This window comes from Molothrus aeneus, chromosome 5, assembly GCF_037042795.1.
Source record: "Molothrus aeneus isolate 106 chromosome 5, BPBGC_Maene_1.0, whole genome shotgun sequence".
NCBI lineage: Eukaryota > Metazoa > Chordata > Aves > Passeriformes > Icteridae > Molothrus > Molothrus aeneus.
In genome coordinates this window covers 39,687,587-39,710,265 of record NC_089650.1, presented here as the reverse complement: position 1 = coordinate 39,710,265, position 22,679 = coordinate 39,687,587, and the positions used below count along the sequence as shown (strand labels likewise).

General features: G+C 38.0%; 1 protein-coding gene across 1 annotated transcript in view; it reads right to left on the bottom strand.

The window, feature by feature from the left end:
• Window positions 1-20,040, bottom strand: part of SCAF11 (SR-related CTD associated factor 11) — a 47,348-nt gene extending 27,308 nt beyond the window's left edge. Inside the window, exons 1-2 of the mRNA XM_066550710.1 lie at window positions 19,938-20,040; window positions 5,483-5,637 (exon numbers count right to left, since the gene is read on the bottom strand). Of these exons, the coding sequence (XP_066406807.1) occupies window positions 5,483-5,637; window positions 19,938-20,040 (258 nt within the window). The remainder of the gene's footprint in view (window positions 1-5,482; window positions 5,638-19,937) is intronic.
• Window positions 20,041-22,679: the final 2,639 nt, after the last annotated feature.

Here is a 22,679-nt window from a genome sequence, read left to right as displayed (position 1 = left end):
TCTTAGATAAGCTGTTAAACACAAATAATACCAGATTCTCCTAAATAAATTCAGACTTAATGTGAGATTTAGACTGTTAAAGCAATGTCTGTACATTTCACTTCACCTTGTAATAACAGTACAGCAAAAAGCCCACAGTAACACCTCCAGCTTCAGTGAACAGGGAGACCATTACACCACATATAGTGAGAAACACCCTCCCCACATTTTAATGAAAGTAGGAAGGCATCAGAAAACGCACTATTTTCTAGAAGCATGTAAAAACTTACCATTACCTTTTTTTCAGTCTACTTTCAAAAAGTAAGTACATTTAAAAGTTTTGTAGTTATTCTTTAAGAAAGCGCTATTTCTGACAAGTCTTTTTTGGAGGGAAAAATCACTGATAGCAATGATACAGAGTGCAAAAGAACAGATTACAGTTTTAACAGCTAATCAGTAGACTAAGTTACAAATTTAAATAGCTCTCTTCTCTCTACCTACATGACACAGCTGCCTAGTTCTTAAGTTCCAATTCAAAACTGCCATAAAGTGTTGACAAATTAAGTTTAATGGTATTGACACTATTGGAAGAACTGGAGTAAAAGGAAAACCACTCAGACTTTTTCACTGCACTTCAACAGCATTAACACTCATAAGTTGCTACATTCATGTTCTTGCAAAATCACAAAGTGGCTGAGGTTGGAAGAGATCTCTGGAAGTCATCTTGCCCAACCCCCCTGCTTAAGTGGGGAAACAGCCAAGAACAACTGTATACTACAAAGCAAACATGTAATTTGCAAAAAGGTATTTAAAATCTACACTTCATGAAACAATTTGATTATACAGTTTTTCTGAACATCAGTTCTCAGATGAACTGTCTACGTATAGATCACTTTAGGTATACATGAACAATAAGGTTTTTACAGTGTTATTTTTGGGGTTTTAGATTGTGTTTCTTTGAACACAATCTATGTTTTGTTCATTAGTGTCATCTTAATTCTTGCCCATAATGCTTTGTACTGCAGATCTCTGTGGATGTTGTTGCCACTTAAGCTGATTCCTTCCTATATCCTTCAGAAAAAAAAGAATCCAGATCAGCAAGATCAGAAAACACATTAAGAATCCCAGTTATCGTACAGGTAACTCTCCGTAACCTCAGAAGAATATACACGTGCAGTAGCATAATCCACATAACACAATAATCCAAACCTTGTATGAACACAAAGGCAACAACTACTCTAAGAACTGAACATCAAAATCTATGAATAAAACACCTAAGAACCATCCACTAGAAACATACTGCAAGACAGCTCTTTGTGCCAGCTGCTTCATTTGATCTAGTCAACCACAGATCCTGTACACGGCCTACCTGAATATGCCCCAACGCTTTGGAGAGCTTATGACTGTACATACTCCACTTTCAAATTCTCCAGATGGGGAAAAAATAATGCAGGAAACCAAGATTAGAGCATGAGATAAATAAGCTTGGTAGGTGAGGGTCACTGAAATCAATGTCTGTTACACAAACATTGTAATAATGCAGACAACATACTGAATCTTTTCTTCAACTCATGTCTCATGGCAGTTCATAAGAGGAACTAATAGAAGAACAGAGATAGAAATCTCCAGTAGATTTCTTAGCACTCTGAAGAACAGAAAGGAAGTGAAAAAGACTACACTAAATATTTAATGTTTCTAAGACTGTTTTCTTTGAATCAAATAGAAAAACAAAGATAGAGATTCTCTAATGCATACAGGCACGACACCAGAGCTGCTAAAGGAGTTGTCTTAGCTGAGGTGGTGTTAATTACTTTGTGCATGTTTGCCACAGATGCCTAGTTAACTTTTCTTTGTATGTTTCACTTAAATCCTCTCAGAACCAATTATTACAAACTAAAACATGTGCTAACCCATGAAAATACAAAATACAAGTTTATCAGAAAAAAAGTTTAAAAAATTCGTTTTGACCCAAGTAGTTAGTAGTTTAAATATGCTAATAGTATTACAGATGACAGAAACACGTTAATGTAATTGCTTCCTTTGGTGTAACACAACATTACTGGTGGTATTTAAAGAGTCTAGATAGGGGATTTTTGTTGTTGGCTACACCCTCCTTCCTTTTTTAATGTGGCCAGAATAATGTTATCATTACAGATGACAGAAACACGTTAATGTAATTGCTTCCTTTGGTGTAACACAACCTTACTGGTGGTATTTAAAGACTCTAGATAGGGGATTTTTGTTGTTGGCTACACCCTCCTTCCTTTTTTAATGTGGCCAGAATAATGTTATCACATGCATGCTCTTTACACTGAAAGCAACCCTTCACTTACACTGTCCTTCTACATTCCCACTGAAGGGCATGTTCAGTAACCTCAGCTCCTGATTTAGCACCTTCTACTTTTTTATGATCTTCCAGCACAAACTCACTGAAATACAAAGCCTCAAGCTTGAGAGTCTTCATAAGTAAATTACACCATGTTGGTTTACAGAAATGGTAGACAGCTGGCACAGGATGACAAACATTTATGTTAATCTTCGTGTGCCTACTGAGAACAGCCCCCAGCAGTGACTGGGAGAGCACTAGTTAGCACGGCCAAAAGCACACAAGTCAACAGTCTAATAGTATAGAAGAGTTTAATAGTATAGGCAACTGATTTTGTGCATAGCAATGCTCTCAAATGCCACAAATAACACAGCCAAAGAGAGCAGAACAATTCAAGGGACTTATTAAAAAGTTACTCTGAAGATTAACTCCTTTGTGGGGATTCTTGGTCTGTCCCTCACTTTTTTTTAGGCTTTAGACATCTTTCTTCAAAGGGAAAGAAAATATAGCACTGACTCAACTGTAATGCTATTTAATTCTGAAACTAAATGTTCAGATTTATCCAACAGGATCTAATGTATTAGACCTGTTCTGCAGCAAGTATTCCACCTCTCTTTACCTTTTGGAATAAAGGCAATTTTTACACACTGCTTTTTTATTGCTTTTAAGTGCTCTTTAAAAATCTATATTCTCTCCCTTCTTAAAAAGTAAGCTGTTCAAAGTGTTATAACTGCTGCTTTCAGACAGAAGATCTGATGGTACAGGACACTTTACTGCAGTAGTCATGTTGAAAATGTCCTGTAGACTGAAGAGGGAGCAGAACAGTTAAACTCTAATCTTTTGCCTAAACTACTCTGGTTTTGATTAGAGTCTACACAATTATATAAAAAAGCCATAAACTCTCAGGAGAATAATGATTATGTACAATTTGAAAACAACAGCTTAAAGAAGCAGCTTGTCCTGTTATATTTTGTAGTCCAGATGCTATACAGAAAAATAAAATAAATACCCAACTTGAACACAGACTGCTGGCAAAGCCTCTAGGTGTATGGAGCAAAACTGAAGATACACAAAAGAACATGTCAAATAATGTGAATATTAGTCAGGGTTTTTTTTTAAGACTTAATTCAATAATTTTAGTCTCAATTTTGTTTTTCTCCAGCACTTAAAGAAGAAAATACCATTTCTAAAAGCAATTTGTTTATATCCCTAAAAAATACTTAATCTTTACCCAGAATCAGGCAGTGTATCTTTTAAGCAGCAGGTGATTTTTGTATCTTTTTTTATATCTTCATTACTCAGAATGAATTAAATTATGTTTATGATCAACCAGGAATCAGAAAAAAACTAACCCTTATGCAACACTTCTCAAAAAATAACACATTCAGCTACTAAATATCAGTAACAGGCAAAAAGCACACAGCATCAGTATGTTTTAAATGGTGACATGCTTATAATATTTTTCTATCATTCAAATCTATAGAACCTCATCTGCTTCTCAGAGCTGAAGCCTCTGAACTGCCACCCAGGCTTCAACACTTATTTTGTCACTTTACTTTTAATTAAATCTATTAAATTAGGCAGTGGAGTTCCATGAACTCAACAGGCCTGGCTGTCAAGTAAGCTCAGAAAAGGAAGCCTGGCTGGTTTTGTCTATCTGATGTCGCTAATGAAAAGCAGCAGCAGCAGCCTTATGTAGCTTTAGAAACTCCCCCACATCTTTTTTATGGCATCACATCTACTTTACCTGTCAACTTTTAAGAGAAGTTGCTTTTATTCTATTTGAATAGCACCTCAGACCACAAAAAAAAAAAAAAAAAAAAGACATGACAAGAAAAATGTCGTATCACTCACCTGCCCTTTTAGAACAAGAAAATTTCTCTTCCTCATTGGGCTTAAAAGCATCTGTTAGACAATGTGAATAAACTTGAATCCAGCAGCAAGCCAATATACTGTACTGCTTCCCTGGGCATGTCACTGTTTAATGCTTTTCAGCTGTCATTATAGCAACCAGCTAAGTCACTCAGGGTAAAATTACAGGTGAGAATTTCCTCTTCCCTTACAAATCAAATTGCTCCAATGAATTGAATGCAAAACAGAAAATCTGGCAACAGGAAACTTTGTTTATTATCTAGTTTGTAAATCTAAAGCAATTTTAATGTAATAACCTTTTTTTTTAATCTAAAGTTCATATAAATTCTTCAGAAAATTGTGTTACCACTGGCTTTCAGTAATAAATAGCACAAATATTAAGGTCAAATCATAGCAAGAATAAGCATATTGCATATATACATACCAACCAATTAATATCAATGTTCTAAAGGGAATACTGCAATCAAAATCATCATTTACTTCAAAAGAATGAAAGAAATCAAACAGTGCAAAGAAACCAAACAGTGATCTCACTAAAGTGACAAACAAATTCAAGTCAATAGAAGCAGGGCAAAAGACAGCAACCCCCACTCATCCCAGTACAAAGCAATATTAATTTGGTGTTTTATACTGATAATTGGAAAAGTTACAGGAAAGGTCAAGACACCAGACTGAATGCAATGATTGCATAACATAGCTGAGGGAAAACAGACTAAATAGAACAAGGTCATCAAGGATTTCTTCAACAAGTCATTTTTCTTTAACGTTCCAGAACTATCTACTAAGTTATTGACATAGAACAAAAACCAGCCCTCATTAAAATGATTTTTTTTTTTAGAACACCAGTAAAGCTTTTAGCTGAATTCTCTCTACAGGTAGAAAACTAAGGTTGTATCACTCATTTTGTAGACTAACATGAATACATATTGGTCCCAGCCCTGAGCTGACACTATGACAAACAGCCTAGGGCTTATCACAAAGTAAGATTAAGCTAAAAACAATGCAATATTATAGCATGTATATAATACTGTCTGATCTTCCAAACAGCCAACACCACCCTGTTTACTTATCCCTAATCTCTAGCAACCAATAAATTACTAGAGTAAGTAAGATTGCCTAGTGAAAGAAAACTCAAAATACTTTATCGCATTAAGAACAAAGTTTTCCAAAATCTATTTACAAATTGGTCACTGAATACTTCTATGCAAAGCCAAAATCTGTAATTTAAAAAAAAATGTATCTGTAGGTATTAGATGCAATAAATTTCACTGAAAAATAAAAGCACACCTTGGTGCTCAGTCTTACCTCAGCCCATTTAAGAATGCAAGTCATGCAGAAGGTATGACTGCAGTTCTCAGGAAACCCAATCTCTTGCTCTAGAAGGCAGTTCAGACAGATGGGGCACGTGTTGCCATCATACAATAACGTAGAACAGGAACAGCTTTCCTCATTTTCTTCACCTGGTATTATTAACAGTGACACTTAGAAGTTTTGGCAGTTTTTGAAACAAAGTCCCTCTAGATTTGAATAACAGAGAAGTAAGAATTCTTTCAAGTACTCCTCTGGCCAGCTTCTAGGCTGCATTAGACCTGAAAACTTGAATTCAACTTGCTTGTAACTACAGAAAACTGTGTTTCAGATGAAGAAAGCTAAGCAACTTATTTCATAGACTACTGTACCAGTCTTTGCCATCAAAACAAATTTAATTACAGGGATATTTCAATAAAGCAGGTATCAAAGTGTTTCCTCTTGGTTATGCAGTCATTTAGACATAATTCTCCTATGCTCTTCCTCCTTGTGTGTTTGTACTCTCTCCATGACTTAAATTACACCAGCATATTCTATATTATCTTATATACATAAAGACTACCTTTACTTTAGCATTTCTCTCTTAGAATTATCTTAACCTGAATATCTTCAAATATTTACCTAATCATGTACATGATATAAAAAATGCTCCCGATTTTGTTAGAGTTGAAAAGTGTCTTCAGAATACAAAAATGTATGAACTCTTCTTCAAGGAATTTTACTCTGAATAATCATTTTCTCTGAATAGCAATTGCTATCAACATTTTATTTTGCTACTAGAAGTTAACAAGCAACAACAAGAGAAGAGGCAGGAAATTATTTGGGGACCTCACAGGCCAACACCAAATATTATGAGAGAGTGGTTATATTTACACAACTTCTTTCAAAACAAGCAGCATACTAATTGAGAGGACAAATGAAAAAAAACAGACCTTCACAGCTTCAACCTGAATAATATGCTTCAATCTTTTCACACACACAAACTTTACCTTCCATGCCTTCATGCGTCTGATCCTCAGTATCTTGAATACATTGCTTTCTGTTCTTCATCTTACAAAATGTAGTCTGGAAAACACAGAAACAGTTCATTTAGATTGCAACTTGAAATTAAAAAAAATTTAAGAGTATTCTCCATTGTAGAGTAGAAATATATGGTATTAGAAATTAAGAGATTTTTTACAATTTATAAGTATCATTATTGCTGTCTAGCAACTGATGTTTCCAACTTCAAAATTTGTGCTTGTTCAACAGATGAGAAGTTTTTGCAGTGCTTTAAGACTACCACTGGCGCTTTTATTTTTAAAATGCAACATATTTCTAAGTTTCCACACAAACGACCCCATGCAACACTGCAGTAACTAACACCTGCAAACTGCCCTATGCAAATAGTTGAAGCAACAAACTTTAAACACTCTAGCACCAGAAGAGTTGGTTGTTTTACAAACCTAGAGTCACTGTAGTAGTGGCAAGTGAGAAAAATGAAAGCAGCTTATATTTGTATGACAAAAGCAAGAAGGAAATCATTCAAGTTATTTGCACTCAGTAAAACATGTAGAGAAATTTGTATCAAACAAGGGACAGGCCACAAGCACAAGTGCAGTGCAGTATCATGAATGGGGGATGCACTTTTTAACTGCTCTGTGAAAGAGATAGTACAGATGAAGTACATCCCAGTGATCCCATCACAAAAGTTGAAAGAATTTGACCCTACATAAGAAATAGCAAGTATATGTTCTTTGGAAGCTTACTTAATACATTTAGAATGAAACACACTTGAAAAAGAATATCTATACCAAGGACTGAATCTCCTGCATTTCAAAACTCCTGTAGTCACAGCAGAGATAGTATGTACACCTAAAGCTCCAACCCAAGCCCCAGAGGGAACAACAGCTTTCTTCAAAACTATATGAAGCTTTAAAGAAGATTAGTATTTAAAAGGACAAACTAAAACTTCAGAAGACATTGAAGAAATCAGAGATTACCACTGTCTGCTACTTAAACATTCAAACCTGAAGAAAATCAGCTGAGGTTCGACACCTTTGCTAGACAAAGCAGTGGGACAGAGCTGAAACCGCCACAATTGTGTTCCTCAACTAAACTTCCTCCTATTTCACTCAGAAACTACAATACTTTTCCTTTACCACCACGACATCCAGAAGAGGGAGATACAGAATTTGCTTCCCCAGACTTTTCTTCTGATCAAGTCTTTATTGCTTGATCTTGGCAGCAGAAGTGTTTTAATGATCATATTTTAATACTAAGAAAAGCAACTCTGCTGCACATTCCCATCACATATAGTTCTCATTTTCTTAGTCAACCCAAGAAATCAGGAGTCAAATCTATGAGTCTCAAAACACAGGCAGTTTGCTAAAGAAATGGTCAAAACTGTGAAACTAATTAGAAATCTGCAATTAGAATTCAAACTGGCTTCAATATTCCCATTAGAAATTACTTGATTCCCCAAAGGGAACATGGCAATCAATCCAGCTGAGGGTAGGGGAAAGTGAAGGGACAAGGAAAGAAAAGCCTAGCTGTAAGGGATTTCCCCCCTACACTACTATTGCATTTTTATATCTAAAATTATTTCAAAAGATATCATCAATACATGGCATCAACTGTAGGCTGGTTACCAGCACCAATACTAACACTGACCAAACTGCAGCCAATGCTGTAAGCTATAGGCAAGTTCAGTTGGCAGAACAACCACTGTCCAGACCTCCACCTTTTGCAAGCCAAGCAAAAGGAAACCCAACCCAAGTCAAGCTGCTCCTTTAAAATTTAATGTCTTCAACAAGCAAAATCTGTGTGAAATTAGGACAGGTAAGATCACAAAAACCACATTTGAATTTAGGAGATTGTGTTCTGTTGCTTTGCTCTGATTTGCACAAGTGGCTTTGGCCCCAGAAAGTGTAAATCATGCAGTAGTGTGCAGTATAGATGATTTTGTACACAAAATATAAGAACATCCCCCCTCCACCACATCATTCAAACATCACCTCAGCAATGCTCTACAGAAGCCGAAAACTCCACAAGCTGTACTCAAACATGTTTCAACCCCAGAAGTCCCAGGACTCCTTATAGCTAAGTCAGTTTCAAGACAAGACCAAGAATTCTGCTCTCTACATACATCCACAGAAAATTATTTAAATAGACACAACCTAGATACCAAATTAAGGAGTTGCTTTTGAGTTCGCACTTATTATAACAGAGGTCAGGAATTCACTAAAACAGATTGCAGAAACAGAACACAGAAGCTCTTCAAATTTGTTTTTCCCCAAAGTAACCTTTTACTCCATTGTACTCTTTCTAGACACAGACATCCCACAAATTCTGACACACTTATAATTAGAAAAACAGAAATCCTAAAATTCTGACAGAATATCAGTAATCCAAGACATGCAGCAACCAAAAACATTTATGTGGTGTTACCCCATTCTTCTCACAAGCCTATTATTTAAACAGATACTGAGTGCTGCTAATGCATTTCACAGATCACTTTGCACAGCACAACTTCATCAGTTTGACATTGCATTTTGCACAACACAGCAGAGGAATTTAATACTACTGAAAGTTTTATAAATAAAGTAAAAGATATAATCAAAATTTACACACTATTTAACAAATTAACTTGAAAAGACTGTTTTCTCCACTATTTTAAAAGGGGCATCACAGGCATTAGAATAGCAGAAGAGTTAACACTGGACTGTTATTACATTTATATGATTAAAAGCAGAGTTAGTAAAAGAGAACATGGTCGTTTAGAAAGAGCAAACAGCATAAAAATTAGAATACTTATTTTTCCCAAAATGTGATAAGACAGCAACAAACACTATACTATGTTTATGCCTTTGACACTGTCTCCCACAGCACACTCCTGGAAAAACTGGAGCCCACAGCTCAGACAGGAGCACTCTGTGCTGGGTTATTGTGGCTGGATGGCTGGGCCCAGACAGGGGTGGTGAACAGTGCTGCATCCAGCTGGTGGCCTGTCACCAGTGGTGTCCCTCAGGGGCCTGTGCTGGAGCCAGTTCTGTTCAATATCTTTATTGATGACATGGGTGAGGGTGTTGAGTCTTTCATTAGTAAATTTTAAGATGACACTAAACTGGGAGAGTGTGTTGATCTGTTGGAAAGTAGGATGGCTCTGCAGAGAGACCTGGAATGGTTGGATGGATGGGCAGAGTCCAGTCAGATGGAGTTTAATAAGGCCAAGTCCTGAGTCCTGCATTTTGGCCACAATAACCCTCTGCAACGCTCTGGGCTGGGGTGCTGTGGCTGGACAGTGCCCAGGTAGAAAGGGACCTGGGGGTGCTGGTGGCAGCCGACTGGACATGAGCCAGCAGTGTGCCCAGGTGGCCAAGAAGGCCAGTGGCATCCTGGCCTGGATCAGGAATAGTGTGGCCAGCAGGAGCAGGGAAGTCATCCTTCCCCTGTACTCAGCACTGGTGAGGCCACACCCTGAGTGCTGTGCCCAGTTCTGGCCCCTCAGTTTAGGAAGGACGTTGAGAGCTTGAGCACATCCAGAGGAGGCAACGAGGCTGGAGAGGGGCTGGGAACACAAACCCTGTGAGGAGCGACTGAGGGAGCTGGGGGTGTTCAGCCTGGAGAAAAGGAGACTCAGGGGTGACCTTATCACTCTCTACAACTCCCTGAAAGGTGGCTGTGGTCAGGTGGGGTTGGTCTCTTTCACCAGACAGCAACTGACAGAACCAGAGGGCACAGTCTCAAGCTGTGTCAAGGGAAATATAGGTTGGATATTAGGAAGAAGCTTTTTACAGAAAGGGTGATAAGGCACTGGAATGGCCTGCCCTGGGAGGTGGTGGAGTCACCATCCCTGGATGCATTAAAATAAACACTGGATGTGGCACTCGGTGCCATGGTTTACTAGAGGTGTTAGCGCATGGTTTGAACTTGATGATCTTGAATGTCTCTTTCAACCTAGTGATTCTGTGAATTCTGTGCTGACAAAAAAACCACAAACAAACAAACAAAAAAACCCCAAAACCAAACCAAACCAAACAAACAAAAAAACCAACAAAAAAAAACCAACAAAAATCCAACCAAAAAACCCCACCAAGAAACCGCACCTCTCTTCAAACTCTAGAGAATCCTTCCTAAGAATGCCTAAAGACAGCATAACATTACAGCTAAGATGGTATTTTCTGGTGCTTGGACATTCTCAATAGAACTACTTTCTAAGAGAATTATCTTACTTTATTTCATATTTGACATAAAGACAAGGGTATTCTAGTATATTAAACTGAGAAGAGTGATCAGAAACACTAGCACAGGTACACAACACTACTTCATTTCCTTTCTCCCTTAAATGTTTATGTTTCCAGGCTATTCTTCCAAGGAAATTAAATTCCTGTTCTTGTTTTCACGGAATGCATCTGCCAACAAAAGTTCTTAAAGAGAGTTGACTGTAGATTGTGGTAACAGATGTGTCCCTCTCCATCTGAGGAACTTGGCTTCATGAAGAATTTAAACAACTCCAGAAAGCAGACTAAGTACCATGCACACATTAAACTATTTCCTATATCACAAAAGTACAACTGTGATTCAGACAAACTACTTCACACAACTCACAACCTAAAAATACAGATGTATTTCAACACTAATTCATTGTGCATGTGGAAAGAAAAGACTTGGTCTGTTCAAAGTCATGCCTCCTAATTTCTCAATGAATCTATTATAATATTAAATAGACATAGAAAAAGCATTGGATTAAAAAATTACAGAAGCCTAGTTATAAGCGACACATGAAATTAGCACATGCCTCCTTTTTGCCTAACTACAAGACAAAGTCTTTACAAGCATTCTTTATACCCTGTAAATGTAATGCAACAACTAAATACACTCTTCCTCAACCACACTAACAGTCTAGAGACTTATCTACACACAAGTACCTCAGTTCAGCTGGAAAGGGGGATGGAAATCAAGAACACACACCATGAAGTCTCCAGTGAGAAAGGTATCTTGGACATCATTTTCCACTTACCCATTTCTGCAATAGATTTAAGAAATTTAAATCTTAAGATTTAAGATTCAAGAAACATTTGTTATCAAACTTTCAGCTTTTTAGATACATGTTGCACTAACAGTCAGAGCATCATTTACTTAGACTGTTCTGTTACTATTAAAAATATTTTACTTTAAAAAGGATTTGGGGGACTCTTAGTTGTATTTTGATTTTTTAATAACTCAAGAAACAATCAGTTTCAATTATGAAACAACAGTCAGACATATATTTAGTACACAGAATTTATTTGCTTAATTAACAAGAATAACAGCCTTTAGTCCCATCAAATTCTTGGGCAGTAGTAGGAAGGACTCTGTTTCTCCCTATTAATTTTCATGGTCATTAAGAAACCTGGGAAAGATGTTTAAGCCACTCCCTCAGCAAATATGTTTTTAAAGAGAACAAACCTCAACAACTAGTCACATTCACAAAACCAGATTTTTGTTGGTGGTGGTTTTTGTTATTGTAGTTTTAGTAGTTAATGGCAGAACATGTATCCTCTGAAGTTCCTCATACGGGCTCATCCTAATCTCTGGACCATTACTGGGAACACGTCCAGCTGCTGATGAAAAATTTTAAACATTTTGCCAGAACTTTTGTGCTGTCTAAGAGATGGGCTGAGAAAATACTTATAATTTCCAAGGGCAGTTGAACATTTGAAAAGCTTTTGACCTACTTGTATCACTATGTCTAATATAACACACACACACCAAAAAACAGAATAGGAAAAAAACCACATTACTGGGTATTTGTCTAAGTACATCAAGAACCTTCACAGTTGTTTTATTTTTTATTTGGAAAAACATCTGATTTGTCAGAAGAGCCTGGAACGTAGACTTGCTTCAAGTGACAATTGAGTAATGTTGTTTGCCCTTCAATAAATGAGGGCTACATTGAGAATCTGGAAGCACTTATCCTGGATTTTCTCCTTTGCTTAAAATCTCTTGGTCCAGCACATTAGTGAGAATAGAACCTACGGTGGCACTCAAAAGCAAGCTTTTAAAGAGGATCTTTACTCTTTGTAAGCTCAAATTGCACCTTGTCTGCATTCCCAAATCAAATCCAATAGAACCAACAAAGATGAAGAGAAAGAAAGACCAGCACTATGCCTTGGGGAATAAAGACAGAAGTCTTTTTCTATAGGTGGTTTAAGCCTATTCATGTAGATCCAGTGTTTTGGAAAGAATCACTGCTATTCAGGCAAGGAGATACTGCTGATTTAAAGACTCTTTCCAGACCCTCTAAGGATGCAATTACCCAAGAGAGCTGACAGCTTGCTGCCACCCAAAGAAGCAGCTATGTTTCTCACCACTAGTGATGGTGAGCAGACTCAATAAGAACCATAGGGGTCCAAAGACATTGTGACAGAATAAGGGAGGGAAGACATAAAAAGACATTGCCCCTTTTGACAGCAGTAAGGTGCAAAAAAAGCTCAGACTGTTGTCAAACTGCACCCCCTTCAAGGACACAGCAATACCTGGCTAGATCAGCTGCTAGGTCCATGAAAATGCAAGGTAAAGTCACAGGAGAAAACTACCAAAGCCAAATGGCTAGAACTATACCATACTAAACAGCACACTGCTGTCTGTTGCTCTTCTCCCTCCCTACACAAAAAAAAAACCAAAAAAGCCACCCCCACCCAAAGCAACACAGTGGATATTATCCTCAGATTTTCCACAATCCAGCAGCTAGATACTGACATGTACACCTCAATTACAGATGCTGTGGCTACAGCTATGTACCTACTAGAATCAATGTGTTCATTTTTTGTGGCCCAACCAACAATAACAACACAAATAGCAGCTGCAAACACTCACTCATGTCCAGTCAGCACCGGACAGGACAAGACCATAAACTGCCTCCTAAACAGGGAAGGCAGGCACAACTCCATCAAAATGTGCCTGAGAACTGCTGCACTGACTCAGATGCAGTGACTATCCCTCAGTAACCTTTCTGACCATCCAGAAAATCAAGAGTTTTAAGAAAGAACGTTACAGTGGACACACACACACAAACACACACACGCACAAGGTAATCTCCTTCCTATATATAATGCTTATAAACTGTCTCAAAAACCTGCAGTACAGATCTTGTTAAATCAGTGGAATAGGCAGTGCTCCTCAATGAAGTTTAACGAAAGACTACCTGCAAGACTTAAGCAAAAAGTAAGAGTAGTAAGAAAAATGCTATTTAATAAGACCTCACATATTTGAGAATATTCTACAAACTGTGGGGACACCATGTCTTTTACAGAATGTTGGGTGTTGAAGTGCTGCTACAAATCAGATTGAACTGTAGAGTTTTGCAAGCAAAACACTTCTGTTTACTGGACAGTGTAAAAAGGTAGAATGGATAGCAGAAGTTTAGGATCTCTCCTGAACTTGCTTTAAAGGCGATAATAAACTGTGGAGAAATCTGTTGAAGTACACAAGTCAATGTACATCAACTATCCCACAAGATGGCAGCAGCAGTGAGGTTAGCTCATAAGACTATGCGACATTACATGTCAAAGTATAACTATGTGGCACCTCTATACTATCAGTGTGTTTCAGGGTGACCACTGACAACCAAGATGGCCCTGTGTTAAGGTAAATTCAATTTGCAGACCAAAAAACTAGATAAAGCTAAACTTGCCAGTCAGCAAGGAACAGAATAAAAACAAAAAAAGGCACTTAGGGGAGTTAGTTGTCACAATGCAGCTTCATTTGATTTAAAGTATATGCTCCCAGCTGATCAATCTAACCTGTATTATAAAATTATGCTTATGTCCCAGATGCCTCTTTAGTGACACTTCTCAAGTCTGTGAGAAAACTCTTTCCTATTCTGCTAGAGGACAAATTATGTTACTCAAGCCTCTGTCAGCTCTTGACAATGCAAAAGGGCAAAGCTGTGCAGCTTCCCTACATGCTCAACTAAGGCAATCTTGCTGGGTAATTCCTCAATAAGTCTGCATAGATAACACTGCTTCCCAAACATGTTCTGAATTATACAAGTCAATTCCAGACCTATTCCACTTTACAGAAGTGCACAGCTGGGCTCATAACAGCCATAAGGAGGAAACATTCATTGGAGATGTAGTTAAGTCCCTTGGGAAACAACAGCTTCGTTTATACAGAAGACAGGATGAATAAAACCTTCTGAAGACTGATACAAGGTGATGAAATATGTATTCACAGAAATTAAAAGCCCACCTTATTTTTCTTTCCAAGCCAGTATTTTGAAGAGAAAGCAATGTGCACTGTGCTGCTGTCTCTCCTGTGCATGCATGTGTATGATAAGATGCTCAACAGAAGAAGCACTACACCACAACCACCCCTGTAGGAAGACCATGTGTTTGCCACTGGCTACGTCACAACATATCCTGACAACAAAACACTGAAATACTGTAGGAATTACCATAATACAAAAAATACGAAAGAGAAAATAATGTACATAACATGCTCTCACAAAATCTAGAATTCAGCACTTTGGTGTTTCTTTTAAGTAGTCTGTGACTAAACTGAGTGAAATTGAAATTTACAAATAACAGGAACTCATTAGGCATTAGGTACTATTTTCAAAGTGCACATGGTTCAAGCAACTAAATCCAATCAGCTTAAACTCAGGACCTTGCCTTCTGCTGTTCAGGCTCCTTAGTCACATGCATACTTTTGCAGCTGGAAGGGAAGCATTACATACCAAAGTCAGCAAAAATGGCTCTGCCATTTCCAAGAACAGGGTTGTTTTTTTAATGTACTTTTTTCTAGCCACTTGGAAGCACAAGCTTTCCACCAAAGTGCAAATATTTGGCAGTGGGTCACAGAGAGTAAGAACATGATTTCCACACACGTAACCCTTCCAAATACAGCCATGCCACAGATCTGGGGGGAAAAAAACGTTTGTATTTAGCCAGTAAATCTTTGCATTTACATAACGACTTTGCTAGTCGTTGCATTTAATTTTTCCCCCCATAATCTTGATCCGTGCTTAGCATAGACAAATAATTTTAAGTTCCTATCCCACTGCTACACGGCACATACAACATTCCCGCAAGATGAATGAGCATACTTCAGCCACTGCTATGGCAACACAGCAGGACTTGTTGCAGTCATCTCTCTGATGCTAAAGAAAGTAGAAAGACTATCTTTATTTTTCTTAATACCATCCTAATCATACCCAAATAGCCAGACTCAAAAATCAGGGATGCAGGAGCTGAACCAGGAGACCTTGCAAAGACAGAAGCAGAGAATGAAACTTTTTAAGAGGGGAAGGAAAAATGATGGGCAAAACTGATGGAGTAAGACTGAGCTCAAATAAAAAGCTCAGAGCCAGCAGCAAGAAGCATATTTAAGATGCAAAGAGTAATGGGGCAACAGAATAAGAGTGGTAGGTGATTAGAGAAGCATCTTGAGCTGTAGACAAAAAGGACAAATGCAGCAAAGGAAGAAAAACAGAATGCAATTGTCCAGCTACAGACTACCACTATTTTTTCTTTTACCTAAACTACAGTACTCCTATTTTTTAGCTTCTGCATGTTGAACCCCTGCAAAATGAAGGACATTCTCTTAACAAAATTTATGTAATGCACAGGCTTCCCTATAACTTTATGGTTTAACTTTCATGGGAAATAAAAAGGACTACAGAAGACTGCATAGAACGATAGACACAGACTTGATAAAAATACCCTGAACTTGAGTCCTCTATTAAAAGCATGCTGTTCTTTCATTTGAAACATCAAATCAAGGGTTTAGACTTGTATCATTCATGTATCATCATCATTTATGACTGTTCACAATTTAAAAAATTGCATTTCTGCAAAAAAAAAATTCAGATTACAAGTAAAATATACAGACACTGAGTCAAAAACAAACAAAAGAGAGGAAATAACATATCCATTTAAAAGCACATGTTGCCTCTCTGAGGCATACACTTTAAAAAAACCACACTAGATGAAAGCTATGGTGTCAAAAACACAGTCCTCAAGCTCCTTCTTGCTTGGAATAACAGCATTTCATAAGCTCAGGTCAAAGACCTACAGTACTAACCTCTTACAAAACCTGAACAAAAAGAAATGCTGTATTTGTGGAAAAAGAGAGCTTGAGAAAGATTTATGACAACTATAATAATTTTAAGCGTAATTGTATTTTGTACAAAATCTCCTACAATATCTGTAGAATAACAATGCATTGAATGCCATTTCAGAAGTAGTAGATAGATGGGGAGTAAGCAGTTTCAATTACTGTTGATTTTGTTTTCACAGACCTTAGTCAGCAATAACTTTCAAGACAGCTAAAATAAAGTTAGAAAACCCCAGCCAGGAACAGAAGACAGGTTTGTAAGAAAAGCTCCTTCTTAATACGAACAGCAATGCAAAGAAAGGTAACAAACTACTAATGCAAAATGGCAACCTCAGATCTGAGCTGGAAAATACAACCTGAACTCCATCACCTTTCCTTCCTATTTGTGAAGTAAGTTTAATAGAAAGTCATGCTAATCCCCTTTTTGGCTTCACCGTATATATGGCATCAAGAAATTATCTATAACACAAGAGTACTTTACTGTGAATTCTTAAGTGACCAACATAGGCTTTATTATAATTGTTATTCTATGCCATTGCAAAAAGAACTTAAGCTTTCCATGCTAACAACACTAGAAGTTCCCCACAACCAGGAACTCCACTGTCATTCAGTTTCTTGCCAGAATAAGAGCCACAAATAACCACTGGAACCCACTAACTTATCCAAGACTTGCATAAGGTACCTTTCTTGCTTAGGCTGATGAAATTGCATCTTAAAAATCACAATTGCATAGCTTTAGAGAGAGGAATTTATTTTACTTTCATTGTTAGAAGTATCTTTATTTGGTAACATCTCTAAATCAAAACTCCAATGAGCTCAAGGTAGCCCTAAGAGATTGATTTACTCCAGCTGTTTCATAGGACTTCCAATTACTTTTTGTTATGCCCATCTATCCACAATGGTCACTACCTCTTACCTAACAATTGATAAACTCAGAATGTTTTAAAAAAGCAAACCTGCATATAGAAAGTGCTTATTCAGTAGCTATATGGAAAGCATAGGAGAATTTCATTGCCCCTCCTAAGTCCAGAACTGCTGAAGTTATTCACTCTGAATAGCAAGCAGGCCAATTAAGAGCACAAGCCTACCTTCAGATTCTACCTCAAAATCCGGATTTTTAATATCAGTTCAACTCATTTTCATGTAAGTGTCTCCATCTCTCCTGTGGCATAGCAAGAAAAGCACAAGGTTTCATTGCTCCAGTTTTGGCCCGTGTTGCTATCTAAAGATATGCACAGAGATGAAGACTTTTATCAGACACTGATCACATGGAATTTCACATTCTTTATTACTGCTGGCAGTCTAACAAAAGCCAGGTAGCAAGCCAGAGACAGCAAGGGTTAACTCAATTGACATTTCCAAGCAATTTTGTACTAGCTTGAAAAAGTTTCAAGTACCACTAAATGCATCACTCAGGTTTACTCATAAATAGTATCTGCAAAGGCAGGTCACGGTTAAGCAGTAATTTCCCCCCTAACCATTGCATTTTAAAGTGAGCTCACCAATCCTTAAACTAGAAAACACATTAAGAGAGATATTATTAGTGTCTTTTAGAAAAAGTGTTCAGATACTGCAATTTATTAGGCTTTAGAAAACAGCTACTGGAAAACATTTCTACTTCCCAATTCTCTCTACATATTCTTTTATTCACACACACATCTGTACTTATATATATGCACAAGCAAAATCTGAAAATCTTAGTAAGTTAAGAAGAAATACCACCAATCACAGAACCATAAAATTAAAATGTTACTTTTTCATTTTTGCTATGGCAGAATATTTTTGAGTTCAAATTCCAATTCTGTGTTCTCATGGAGGAAAAAAAAGAAAGAACAATCCTATAATTTCATGAAAATAAATTTGTAAGACAGCATAACTTGCTAATCAAAAATAAATAGGTGAAAATATTCAACCTATCAAAACATACACAAATATAAAACATAGATGTACAATGCCTACACAGGTGTGTGTGTGTGTGTGTGTGAATGTATTTGTTTCCTGAATAAATTAAATGCAGTATTTTGATCGTCCTTTGTGAAGTCAGTTAACAATTTCCCAAGTTTAGAAGTGACAACTTCCACATTTATACTGGATTTGTTTCTCCAACTGCAAGGCTTTAGGAAACTTGATGCACTGCAATAAAAGGACATAGGAAAGTTAAATCTTTCAAGAAGAGGCAGCTTCCTCTTTTCTATTTTTTTTTTATTGTCATGATTTGACACTGGCTAAACGCCAAGCACCCACAAAAACTATATTCTCATTCTCTTCTGCTATAGTTGAGAAGAGGAAGGGGAAAGAAAAACTGAAGAGCTCATAGGTTGAGATAAGGATTAGGAGAAAACACTAAAGGGCAAAATAGGCTTAAACAGTATAAAGAAAATTTATTAACAGACTTAAAAGAGAATATTGAGAACTAAGATAAACCTCTAGAACACCTTGTTCCTCCCTCCAGTCCCTCCTTCCTTCCCACCAACAGCACAGAGACAAAACATGGGTGTCTTTAGTCAGTTTGTTTTTTTTTTTTAAAAAATCTTCAGTTTGATTAGGGAAAGGAGTTTGTTTTTATCTGCTGTGCCGTGGGGTGCTCCTCACAGGAGACAGTTCTCTGTGAACTTTTCTAGTGTGGTTTTCATTTTCACGAGTGGCAGTCCTGCCTGACCGCTGCAATGTGAGTTCTTCCCACAGGCAAATAGTTTTCCCACAACTGTTTTTCGTGGGTCATTAGTTCAAGAGGGGTAGTCTTTTGAGGATGAGCTGCTCTACTTTGGAAGCAAGGGTCCTTTCTCTATCTCTCTGTTCGAGTTCCCCACAAGATTACAGCCTTTCAGCATCTACTTGCTCGACATGAGCACCTTTTCACTTCCATGGGCTGCAAGTGGACCTCTATATGCCTCCATGAACCTAATGAATTACAGGGAAACAGTTTGTTGTATTATAGTCCTCACCACAGCTTGCAGAAAAATCTCAGCTCCGATGTCCGGAGCACCTCCTCCTCCCACTCCCTCCTTTCACGGACCTTAGTGTCTCCATTGTGTTCTCCTCACGTGTCTTCACCTTTTCCTTTTCTCTGACTCGGGAGAGAATTGTTATTTGTAGGTTTGTTTGCTCTCAAGTTCTACCAATTCAAAAGTTCTTATAGGGCTTTGTAGTGCTGAAAGGTTGATCCCATCTGGGCAGCACATCAAGATATTGCTCATCCTGCTCCTCACTGTCAGCCATGTGGTCCCCTCCAGCACTGCACGGGCAGCACTGGCCACTGGCGCCATTCAGTGCCTCTTTCCATGAGGGGCACCAAAAAGGAGAAGCTGCTGCCACCCCTGCCCTTCTGCCCGCAGCATGGCTGGTTAGAAGTGGCCAAGCAAGCACAGCTCACCGCAGACCATGCCCAGACAGCCCCGGCCGCAGGGGCACTCGCCCCGGCTGCACAGTCCTGGCTCTGTGGCCACTTGTGGTGCCAGGATGGCCCCCGGCAGCATGGCCCCAGCAGCTGCCTTGCATGGCTTTTCCCTTTCCCTAAGATGTCATCACAGAGGTGTTACCAGCTTCTCTAATTAGGCCAGCCAATATGTCCACCATCAGAGCCTTCAGGGATTGGCTCTGCTGGACACAGTAGAAGTTTCAAGGAGCTTCTCTCTCAGAAGCAGCCTCTGTGGCTTCCTCTGCCCCCACTAAAAGCCAGGCTGAATTAAACCAACACAGTTGGTTGCTTTTTTTAAAGCTCCCAACCGAGAAAAACTACTTTTTGGATGTGGTGTGGGGCACTTACAGATTGTACACATTCAACCTCTGAGAGCCCTTGCAAGGCATCACCCTCATCATGCCTTTGGTGCTTCACCAGAGCCAGATGCAGAGGTGACAAACCTCTCAAACACAGCTGTTTGAGACAGCAGAGCGGCAGCTTCAGTGAACAGAAAGGTAGAGATACACTCACCTTCCACCTTCCACCTAGAGCCCTCCCTTTGCTACTTCATGACTGTAGCTATGTTGCTACACGAGAGAATCAATTGGTTCAGGGTATCAAAGTTAAGCAACTTTCTTGCAAATTGTGTCCATATCCTCACCAGCTGGGTGAAAAGAGATGAAACAAGTAGGGAAGATACAATATCATTGTACACAGACCCTCCAATCAAGCTCACTGCCTTTCAGGGCAAGGTGGACTAGTACATAGAGATGAAATAAAATGTGTCTACACTGCTGAAAAGCGATGAACAGCCCTTGTTTGGAAGCGCTCAAAAGCATGTGCACTTAGAGATCTCTGGCATTGATGAGTACAGAGGATGCTTAACACTGCATCTCCAACCTGTAATTAAAAAAAAGGCAGAAAAACTGGACAATGTCAAGATTTATAAAATCTACTTCAGTCTTTTCAAAGGGTTTAGCAGATTAACTACAACCATTTAAAAATTCACTCAGAAAAACCGATAACAATGCTTGACAGCACTGAATAGTCAGTTTAGCCATCAGGAGGAATTGTTCTGCATGTTTTTCATAGGTATTAACTGGAAAGACAATTTTTATCCCTCACCTTAGACTGTTGGCAAAGAAAATCTGAACACTGAACAGCAGACTGACAGAAAGCCAGGCTTCAAGAATTTTGCTGTAGGTATGGCAAGCCAGCCCTACAAACTTTTACCAGCAGTCGTTTTTCCACCCCTATTAATATAAAGTATGTTTAAATACATCATTATTTGAAAGATAAATTACCCTTTAATTACTATATAAAGCAAATTTAAGTAATTTAAAGTTTTTGCACAGGTTTTTTAGTACTCGGACAGCAGAAGACTGAGAAGATTCTGCAAAGAAACCCTGTAACAGGATAAAACCAAAAACCAATAGACATATGTAACCTGAGAAGAGCAATCATGTATGATGAGCAGAACTGTCTGTTTTATAAAACCAGGGGCTAGAAGCCATGCAACAACTGCATCAAACTACAGCCAGTTGAGAGCACAGAGAAACTCTTCATCATCTAGATGTTTCCAAGGCAATAGCTGACTAACTGGAGAATAAGATAAACTTACAACTGCCCATTGGGTCAAACTCAACAATCTGCACATATGCAACAAAGTCAACCTCCACACATGATGGAGAACCATAAAATCATGGCCAAAACACTCACCATATACCATTCAACTTTGGAGAGTTGTTTCCAAAGGCAACCCAAATATGAGGTAAAAACTAGTCAACCCAGGATTACTGCTATTCAAGAAGGTCAGAAAAAACATTCACTTCCATGACCATTTGGGAGACAGATTTCCTCACAGAGACACAAAGCTGTTACCTGCTCTACTCATTCCAAAGCAGACTTTAAGGTCAGTGATACACAAAAAAAAAAATGACATATTTTTTATTTGTGTAATTTGTCACTCTGAAAGCTGACACATCAGCAAATGTAAACTGCTGAAAAGAAAGCTTGAAAAGATGTAATATTCTGACTAAATGCCTAAATAGCCTCCCCACCTCCAATATGTCTCATCTGAGGAAATCACAAAATCAAACACTGTATTCCTTGTTAAAGGAAACACTTGAAAAACTACTTGGGATCATTTCCAAGTATTTTCCATGCCACTGAAAAGGATGCTATCCATTTATTTTTAAATACTATGAGTTTCTAAATACAGCTTTTCCAGTTAAAAAAGATGAGACATGGATTATCACATATAATCAACCGAATAACAGCAAATTTTTTGTCACTCTGTCATTTCAAGAAGGCTACAACTTATTTCTGCTAAGAGCAAATGAAATCATGACAAAATGACTCTCCCCTGTGAAAGACTCTGAACACCTACATAGTAAAATTTAAGTCAGATTATACTTAAAACTATGATCCACTGCAAAGAAAATCAAAAGCCCCCAACACATCATTGATCTATAAACTTCACACTGGACACTTAGTTAGCTAGATTTCCCTTTAAGGTTACTGAAGCTATAAAATTTCAAACTTAAAACAGCTATTCAATAATCATGCACATTCCAATCCATCATATAATAATTACTTAGATGGGCACAGCCTTAACTGTCTCCTGACATTTTAAATAAATTACTCTTTGCCAACAGCACCTAGTTACTGATACTAAACACACGGTAACTACCCGGCCTTTCTCTCTGTTATTTC